Source organism: Lampetra fluviatilis, unplaced genomic scaffold (genome assembly GCF_964198595.1).
Source record: "Lampetra fluviatilis unplaced genomic scaffold, kcLamFluv1.1 SCAFFOLD_145, whole genome shotgun sequence".
Taxonomy (NCBI): Eukaryota; Metazoa; Chordata; class Hyperoartia; order Petromyzontiformes; family Petromyzontidae; genus Lampetra; species Lampetra fluviatilis.
Genome location: NW_027621523.1, coordinates 4,282 through 15,000, shown reverse-complemented (window position 1 = coordinate 15,000; position 10,719 = coordinate 4,282). Strand labels below are relative to the sequence as shown.

The following is a 10,719-nucleotide window of genomic DNA, read 5'->3' as shown; positions in this document are numbered from 1 at the left end:
GTGTGTCTGTGTGTGTGTCTGTGTGTGTGTCTGTGTGTCTGTGTGTGTGTGTCTATGTAACTCCCTCCCTCTCCCCCCCCTCGCCCCCCCCCCACTGTGTGTCACTGTGACTGTGTCTGTGTGTGTGTGTGTCACTGTGTGTCACTGTGACTGTGTGTGTCTGTGTGTGTGTCACTGTGTGTGTCTGTGTGTGTGTGTGTCACTGTGTGTCACTGTGACTGTGTCTGTCTGTGTGTGTGTCACTGTGTGTCTCTGTCTGTGTGTGTGTGTGTCACTGTGTGTGTCTCTGTCTGTGTGTGTGTGACTGTGTGTGTGTGTCACTGTGTGTGTGTGTCACTGTGTGTGTCACTGTGTGTGTGTGTCACTGTGTGTGTGTGTCACTGTGTGTGTGTGTCACTGTGTCACTGTGTGTGTCACTGTGTGTGTGTGTGTCACTGTGTGTCACTGTGTGTCTCTGTCTGTGTGTGTGTGACTGTGTGTGTGTGTCACTGTGTGTGTGTGTCACTGTGTGTGTCACTGTGTGTGTGTGTCACTGTGTGTGTCACTGTGTGTGTGTGTCACTGTGTCACTGTGTGTGTCACTGTGTGTGTCACTGTGTGTGTGTGTCACTGTGTCACTGTGTGTGTCACTGTGTGTGTGTGTGTCACTGTGTGTCACTGTGTGTCTCTGTCTGTGTGTGTGTGACTGTGTGTGTGTGTGTGTCACTGTGTCACTGTGTGTGTCACTGTGTGTGTGTCACTGTGTGTCACTGTGTGTCTCTGTCTGTGTGTGTGTGTGTCACTGTGTCACTGTGTGTGTCACTGTGTGTGTCACTGTGACTGTGTCTAGGTGCGTAAGGAATACGCGAGGTTTCTGAGCCGCTTCTGCCCCGGCCTGGCCAGGCTGGGCGACTCGTTCACGTCCACCACCACCACCAACCCCAACTCCACCACCAACTCGTCCCTCCACTCCTCCACACGCGGCTCCTCCACACGGGTAGAGAGATGCACACTCACTCACTCAGTCACTCACTCAGTCACTCACTCAGTCACTCACTCAGTCACTCACTCAGTCACTCACTCACTCACTCACTCACTCAGTCACTCACTCAGTCACTCACTCAGTCACTCACTCAGTCACTCACTCAGTCACTCACTTACTCACTCAGTCACTCACTCAGTCAGTCACTCACCCACTCACTCACTCACACAGTCAGTCACTCAGTCACTCACTCACTCAGTCACTCACTCAGTCACTCACTTACTCACTCAGTCACTCACCCAGTCAGTCACTCACCCACTCACTCACCCAGTCACTCACACAGTCAGTCACTCAGTCACTCACTCACTCAGTCACTCACTCAGTCACTCACTTACTCACTCAGTCACTCACTCAGTCAGTCACTCACCCACTCACTCACTCACACAGTCAGTCACTCACTCAGTCACTCACTCAGTCACTCACTCAGTCACTCACTTACTCACTCAGTCACTCACACAGTCACTCACTCAGTCAGTCACTCACTCAGTCACTCACTCAGTCACTCACTCAGTCAGTCACTCACTCAGTCACTCACTCAGTCACTCACTCAGTCACTCACTCAGTCACTCACACAGTCACTCACTCAGTCAGTCACTCACTTACTCAGTCACTCACTCAGTCACTCACTCACTCACTCAGTCACTCAGTCACTCACTTACTCACTCACCCAGTCACTCACACAGTCAGTCACTCACTTACTCAGTCACTCACTCAGTCACTCACCCAGTCACTCACTCACTCACTCACTCAGTCACTCACTTACTCACTCACCCAGTCACTCACAGTCACTCACTCAGTCACTCACTCACACAGTCACTCAGTCACTCACTCACTCACTCAGTCACTCAGTCACTCACTCACTCAGTCACTCAGTCACTCACTCACACAGTCACTCACTCAGTCACTCACTCAGTCACTCACTTACTCACTCAGTCACTCACCCAGTCACTCACCCAGTCAGTCACTCACTTACTCACTCACCCAGTCACTCACACAGTCAGTCACTCAGTCACTCACTCACACAGTCACTCAGTCACTCACTCACACAGTCACTCAGTCACTCACTCACTCAGTCACCCAGTCACACAGTCACTCACTCAGTCACTCACCCAGTCAGTCACTCACTTACTCACTCAGTCACTCACTTACTCACTCACCCAGTCACTCAGTCACTCACTCACTCAGTCACTCACTCACACAGTCACTCAGTCACTCACTCACTCACACAGTCACTCAGTCACTCACTCACTCACACAGTCACTCACTCACTCACACAGTCACTCACTCAGTCACTCACTCACTCAGTCACTCACTCACACAGTCACTCAGTCACTCACTCACTCAGTCACTCAGTCACTCACTCACACAGTCACTCACTCAGTCACTCACTTACTCAGTCAGTCACTCAGTCACTCACTCACCCAGTCACCCAGTCACTCACTCAGTCACTCAGTCAGTCACTCAGTCACTCACTCAGTCACTCACTCACCCAGTCACTCACTCAGTCACTCACCCAGTCACTCAGTCACTCACTCACCCAGTCACTCACTCAGTCACTCACCCACTCACTGTCACTCAGTCACTCACTCACTCACTCACCCAGTCACTCACTCAGTCACTCACCCACTCACTCAGTCACTCACCCACTCACTCAGTCACTCACTCACCCAGTCACTCACTCAGTCACTCACCCAGTCACTCACTCACTCACCCAGTCACTCACTCAGTCACTCACCCACTCACTGTCACTCAGTCACTCACTCACTCACCCAGTCACTCACTCAGTCACTCAGTCACTCACTCAGTCACTCACCCACTCACTGTCACTCAGTCACTCAGTCACTCACCCAGTCACTCAGTCACTCAGTCACTCACTCACCCAGTCACTCACTCAGTCACTCACCCACTCACTGTCACTCAGTCACTCACTCACTCACCCAGTCACTCACTCAGTCACTCACCCACTCACTCAGTCACTCACTCAGTCAGTCACTCAGTCACTCACTCACCCAGTCACTCACTCAGTCACTCACCCAGTCACTCAGTCACTCAGTCACTCACTCACCCAGTCACTCACTCAGTCACTCACCCACTCACTGTCACTCAGTCACTCACTCACTCACCCAGTCACTCACTCAGTCACTCACCCAGTCACTCACTCACTCACCCAGTCACTCACTCAGTCACTCACCCACTCACTGTCACTCAGTCACTCACTCACTCACCCAGTCACTCACTCAGTCACTCAGTCACTCACTCAGTCACTCACCCACTCACTGTCACTCAGTCACTCAGTCACTCACCCAGTCACTCAGTCACTCAGTCACTCACTCACCCAGTCACTCACTCAGTCACTCACCCACTCACTGTCACTCAGTCACTCACTCACTCACTCACCCAGTCACTCACTCAGTCACTCACCCACTCACTCAGTCACTCACTCAGTCAGTCACTCAGTCACTCACTCACCCAGTCACTCACTCAGTCACTCACCCAGTCACTCAGTCACTCAGTCACTCACTCACCCAGTCACTCACTCAGTCACTCACCCACTCACTGTCACTCAGTCACTCACTCACTCACTCACTCACCCAGTCACTCACTCAGTCACTCACCCACTCACTCAGTCACTCACTCAGTCACTCACCCACTCACTCAGTCACTCACTCACTCACCCAGTCACTCACTCAGTCACTCAGTCACTCACTCAGTCACTCACTCAGTCACTCACTCACCCACCCAGTCACTCACTCAGTCACTCACCCACTCACTGTCACTCAGTCACTCACTCACCCACCCAGTCACTCACTCAGTCACTCACCCACTCACTCAGTCACTCACCCACTCACTCAGTCACTCACTCACCCAGTCACTCACTCAGTCACTCACCCAGTCACTCACTCACTCACCCAGTCACTCACTCAGTCACTCACCCAGTCACTCACCCAGTCAGTCACTCACTTACTCACTCACCCAGTCACTCACACAGTCAGTCACTCAGTCACTCACTCACACAGTCACTCAGTCACTCACTCACACAGTCACTCAGTCACTCACTCACTCAGTCACCCAGTCACACAGTCACTCACTCAGTCACTCACCCAGTCAGTCACTCACTTACTCACTCAGTCACTCACTTACTCACTCACCCAGTCACTCAGTCACTCACTCACTCAGTCACTCACTCACACAGTCACTCACTCACTCACACAGTCACTCACTCAGTCACTCACTCACTCAGTCACTCACTCACACAGTCACTCAGTCACTCACTCACTCAGTCACCCAGTCACTCACTCACACAGTCACTCACTCAGTCACTCACTCAGTCACTCAGTCACTCACTCACACAGTCACTCACTCAGTCACTCACTTACTCAGTCAGTCACTCAGTCACTCACTCACCCAGTCACCCAGTCACTCACTCAGTCACTCAGTCACTCACTCAGTCACTCACTCAGTCACTCACTCAGTCACTCACTCACCCAGTCACTCACTCAGTCACTCACCCAGTCACTCAGTCACTCACTCACCCAGTCACTCACTCAGTCACTCACCCACTCACTGTCACTCAGTCACTCACTCACCCAGTCACTCAGTCACTCACCCACTCACTCAGTCACTCACTCACCCAGTCACTCACTCAGTCACTCACCCAGTCACTCACTCACTCACCCAGTCACTCACTCAGTCACTCACCCACTCACTGTCACTCAGTCACTCACTCACCCAGTCACTCACTCAGTCACTCAGTCACTCACTCAGTCACTCACTCACCCAGTCACTCACTCAGTCACTCACCCAGTCACTCAGTCACTCAGTCACTCACTCACCCAGTCACTCACTCAGTCACTCACCCACTCACTGTCACTCAGTCACTCACTCACTCACCCAGTCACTCACTCAGTCACTCACCCACTCACTCACTCAGTCAGTCACTCAGTCACTCACTCACCCAGTCACTCACTCAGTCACTCACCCAGTCACTCAGTCACTCACTCACCCAGTCACTCACTCAGTCACTCACCCACTCACTGTCACTCAGTCACTCACTCACTCACTCACTCACCCAGTCACTCACTCAGTCACTCACCCACTCACTCAGTCACTCACTCAGTCACTCACCCACTCACTCAGTCACTCACTCACTCACCCAGTCACTCACTCAGTCACTCAGTCACTCACTCAGTCACTCACTCAGTCACTCACTCACCCACCCAGTCACTCACTCAGTCACTCACCCACTCACTCAGTCACTCACTCACCCAGTCACTCACTCAGTCACTCACCCAGTCACTCACTCACTCACCCAGTCACTCACTCAGTCACTCACCCACTCACTGTCACTCAGTCACTCACCCACTCACTGTCACTCAGTCACTCACTCACTCACCCAGTCACTCACTCAGTCACTCACTCAGTCACTCACTCACCCAGTCACTCACTCAGTCACTCACCCAGTCACTCAGTCACTCAGTCACTCAGTCACTCACCCACTCACTGTCACTCAGTCACTCACTCACTCACCCAGTCACTCACTCAGTCACTCACCCACTCACTCAGTCAGTCACTCAGTCACTCACTCACTCACCCAGTCACTCACCCACTCACTCAGTCACTCACTCAGTCACTCACTCACCCAGTCACTCACTCAGTCACTCACCCAGTCACTCAGTCACTCAGTCACTCACTCACCCAGTCACTCACACAGAGAGATACTACTACTGATGATGATGATGATGCTACTACTGATGATGATGATGATGCTACTACTGATGATGATGATGATGCTACTACTGATGATGATGATGCTACTACTGATGATGATGATGCTACTACTGATGATGATGATGATGCTACTACTGATGATGATGATGATGCTACTACTGATGATGATGATGATGCTACTACTGATGATGATGATGCTACTACTGATGATGATGATGATACTACTGATGATGATGATGATGCTACTACTGATGATGATGATGCTACTACTGATGATGATGATGATGCTACTACTGATGATGATGATACTACTACTGATGATGATGATGCTACTACTGATGATGATGATGCTACTGATGATGATGATGATGCTACTACTGATGATGATGATGATGCTACTGATGATGATGATGCTACTACTGATGATGATGATGCTACTACTGATGATGATGATGCTACTACTGATGATGATGATGCTACTACTGATGATGATGATGCTACTACTGATGATGATGATGATGCTACTGATGATGATGATGCTACTACTGATGATGATGATGCTACTACTGATGATGATGATGCTACTACTGATGATGATGATGCTACTACTGATGATGATGATGCTACTACTGATGATGATGATGCTACTACTGATGATGATGATGCTACTACTGATGATGATGATGCTACTACTGATGATGATGATGATGCTACTACTGATGATGATACTACTACTGATGATGATGATACTACTGATGATGATGATGATGCTACTACTGATGATGATGATGATGCTACTACTGATGATGATGATGCTACTACTGATGATGATGATGATGCTTCTCTCAGGGTCTCCTGATGCGTGGATCTAAAGTGAACTTCAGCAAAGTCTCAGACTCGGATAGCTCCATCCAAAATTCCACGCCTGCAGAGCGTACGTACCAGGCTAGGTGCACGGCTGAGTCTGTGGGTGGCAGTGCTGAGTCTGTGGGTGTGGTACCAGGCTAGGTGCACTGCTGAGTCTGTGGGTGTGGTACCAGGCTAGGTGCACGGCTGAGTCTGTGGGTGGCAGTGCTGAGTCTGTGGTACCAGGCTAGGTGCACTGCTGAGTCTGTGGGTGTGGTACCAGGCTAGGTGCACGGCTGAGTCTGTGGGTGGCAGTGCTGAGTCTGTGGGTGGCAGTGCTGAGTCTGTGGGTGTGGTACCAGGCTAGGTGCACGGCTGAGTCTGTGGGTGGCAGTGCTGAGTCTGTGGGTGTGGTACCAGGCTAGGTGCACGGCTGAGTCTGTGGGTGGCAGTGCTGAGTCTGTGGGTGTGGTACCAGGCTAGGTGCACGGCTGAGTCTGTGGGTGACAGTGTTGAGTCTGTGGGTGTGGTACCAGGCTAGGTGCACGGCTGAGTCTGTGGGTGGCAGTGCTGAGTCTGTGGGTGTGGTACCAGGCTAGGTGCACTGCTGAGTCTGTGGGTGGCAGTGCTGAGTCTGTGGGTGTGGTACCAGGCTAGGTGCACGGCTGAGTCTGTGGGTGGCAGTGCTGAGTCTGTGGGTGTGGTACCAGGCTAGGTGCACTGCTGAGTCTGTGGGTGGCAGTGCTGAGTCTGTGGGTGTGGTACCAGGCTAGGTGCACGGCTGAGTCTGTGGGTGGCAGTGCTGAGTCTGTGGGTGTGGTACCAGGCTAGGTGCACGGCTGAGTCTGTGAGTGACAGTGCTGAGTCTGTGGGTGTGGTACCAGGCTAGGTGCACGGCTGAGTCTGTGGGTGACAGTGCTGAGTCTGTGGGTGTGGTACCAGGCTAGGTGCACGGCTGAGTCTGTGGGTGACAGTGCTGAGTCTGTGGGTGTGGTACCAGGCTAGGTGCACGGCTGAGTCTGTGGGTGGCAGTGCTGAGTCTGTGGGTGTGGTACCAGGCTAGGTGCACGGCTGAGTCTGTGGGTGGCAGTGCTGAGTCTGTGGGTGTGGTACCAGGCTAGGTGCACGGCTGAGTCTGTGAGTGACAGTGCTGAGTCTGTGGGTGTGGTACCAGGCTAGGTGCACGGCTGAGTCTGTGGGTGACAGTGCTGAGTCTGTGGGTGTGGTACCAGGCTAGGTGCACGGCTGAGTCTGTGGGTGGCAGTGCTGAGTCTGTGGGTGTGGTACCAGGCTAGGTGCACGGCTGAGTCTGTGGGTGACAGTGCTGAGTCTGTGGGTGTGGTACCAAGCTAGGTGCACGGCTGAGTCTGTGGGTGACAGTGCTGAGTCTGTGGGTGTGGTACCAGGCTAGGTGCACGGCTGAGTCTGTGGGTGGCAGTGCTGAGTCTGTGGGTGTGGTACCAGGCTAGGTGCACGGCTGAGTCTGTGGGTGGCAGTGCTGAGTCTGTGGGTGTGGTACCAGGCTAGGTGCACGGCTGAGTCTGTGGGTGACAGTGCTGAGTCTGTGGGTGTGGTACCAAGCTAGGTGCACGGCTGAGTCTGTGGGTGACAGTGCTGAGTCTGTGGGTGTGGTACCAGGCTAGGTGCACGGCTGAGTCTGTGGGTGGCAGTGCTGAGTCTGTGGGTGTGGTACCAGGCTAGGTGCACGGCTGAGTCTGTGGGTGACAGTGCTGAGTCTGTGGGTGTGGTACCAAGCTAGGTGCACGGCTGAGTCTGTGGGTGACAGTGCTGAGTCTGTGGGTGTGGTACCAGGCTAGGTGCACGGCTGAGTCTGTGGGTGGCAGTGCTGAGTCTGTGGGTGTGGTACCAGGCTAGGTGCACGGCTGAGTCTGTGGGTGGCAGTGCTGAGTCTGTGGGTGTGGTACCAGGCTAAGTGCACGGCTGAGTCTGTGGGTGGCAGTGCTGAGTCTGTGGGTGTGGTACCAGGCTAGGTGCACGGCTGAGTCTGTGGGTGGCAGTGCTGAGTCTGTGGGTGTGGTACCAGGCTAGGTGCACGGCTGAGTCTGTGGGTGACAGTGTTGAGTCTGTGGGTGTGGTACCAGGCTAGGTGCACGGCTGAGTCTGTGGGTGACAGTGCTGAGTCTGTGGGTGCGGTACCAGGCTAGGTGCACGGCTGAGTCTGTGGGTGGCAGTGCTGAGTCTGTGGGTGTGGTACCAGGCTAGGTGCACGGCTGAGTCTGTGGGTGGCAGTGCTGAGTCTGTGGGTGTGGTACCAGGCTAGGTGCACGGCTGAGCCTGTGGGTGGCAGTGCTGAGTCTGTGGGTGTGGTACCAGGCTAGGTGCACGGCTGAGTCTGTGGGTGACAGTGCTGAGTCTGTGGGTGTGGTACCAGGCTAGGTGCACGGCTGAGTCTGTGGGTGGCAGTGCTGAGTCTGTGGGTGTGGTACCAGGCTAGGTGCACTGCTGAGTCTGTGGGTGGCAGTGCTGAGTCTGTGGGTGTGGTACCAGGCTAGGTGCACTGCTGAGTCTGTGGGTGGCAGTGCTGAGTCTGTGGGTGTGGTACCAGGCTAGGTGCACTGCTGAGTCTGTGGGTGACAGTGCTGAGTCTGTGGGTGTGGTACCAGGCTAGGTGCACGGCTGAGTCTGTGGGTGACAGTGCTGAGTCTGTGGGTGTGGTACCAGGCTAGGTGCACTGCTGAGTCTGTAACTCTCTCACTGATTTTTTTTCCACAGAACGGACCTAGAAGAGAGGCGCTGCCCTGCTCACCACTCACTCACTCAGCACTCACCACTCAGTCACCACTCACTCACCACTCACACTCACCACACTCACTCACTCACCCCACACACTCACCACTCACCACACTCACCCACACCACACTCACCACACTCACCCACACCACACTCACCACACTCCACACTCACCACACTCACTCACTCACCACTCACCACACTCACCCACACCACACTCACCACACTCACCCACTCCACCCACACCACACTCACCCACCCCACACTCACCCACCCCACCCACACCACACTCACCCACCCCACACTCACCCACCCCACCCACACCACACTCACCCACACCACACTCACCCACTCCACCCACACCACACTCACCCACACCACACTCACCCACTCCACACTCACCCACACCACACTCACCCACACCACACTCACACCACACTCACCCACACTCACACACACCTCACACCACACTCACCCACACTCACCCACTACCACACTCACCCACTCCACACACCACACTCACCACACACTCACCCACACCACACTCACCCACTCCACACTCACCCACACCACACTCACCCACTCACACTCACCCACACCACACTCACCCACACCACACTCACCCACTCCACACTCACCCACACCACACTCACCCACACCACACTCACCCACACTCACCCACTCCACCCACACCACACTCACACCACACCACACTCACCCACACCACACTCACCCACTCCACACTCACCCACACACTCACCCACACCACACTCACCCACTCCACACTCACCCCACACCACACTCACCCACTCCACACTCACCCACACCACACTCACCCACACCACACTCACCCACACCACACTCACCCACTCCACACCACACTCACCCACACTCACTCACCCACACCACACTCACCCACACTCACCCACACCACACTCACCCACACTCACTCACACCACACTCACCCACACCACACCACACCACACCACCCACACCACACTCACCCACACTCACCCACACCACACTCACCCACACCACACTCACCCACACCACACTCACCCACACCACACTCACCCACACCACACTCACCCACTCCACCCACACCACACTCACCCACACCACACTCACCCACCCCACACTCACCCCACCCCACACTCACCCACCCCACACTCACCCACACCACACTCACCCACTCCACACTCACCCACACCACCCACACCACACTCACCCACACCACACTCACCCACACTCACCCACACTCACCACTCACCCACACCACACTCACCCACACCACACTCACCCACACTCACCCACACCACACTCACCCACACCACACTCACCACTCACTCACACCACACCACCACTCACACACCA

General features: G+C 54.1%; 1 protein-coding gene across 1 annotated transcript in view; it reads left to right on the top strand.

Moving 5' to 3' along the window:
- LOC144955364 (adhesion G protein-coupled receptor L3-like) overlaps positions 1–9,820 on the top strand; it is a 78,908-nt gene extending 69,088 nt beyond the window's left edge. The window contains exons 16-18 of the mRNA XM_078885608.1: positions 829–975; positions 6,598–6,682; positions 9,328–9,820. Of these exons, the coding sequence (XP_078741734.1) occupies positions 829–975; positions 6,598–6,682; positions 9,328–9,338 (243 nt within the window). The 3' untranslated portion in view covers positions 9,339–9,820. The remainder of the gene's footprint in view (positions 1–828; positions 976–6,597; positions 6,683–9,327) is intronic.
- The last annotated feature ends 899 nt before the right edge of the window (positions 9,821–10,719 follow it).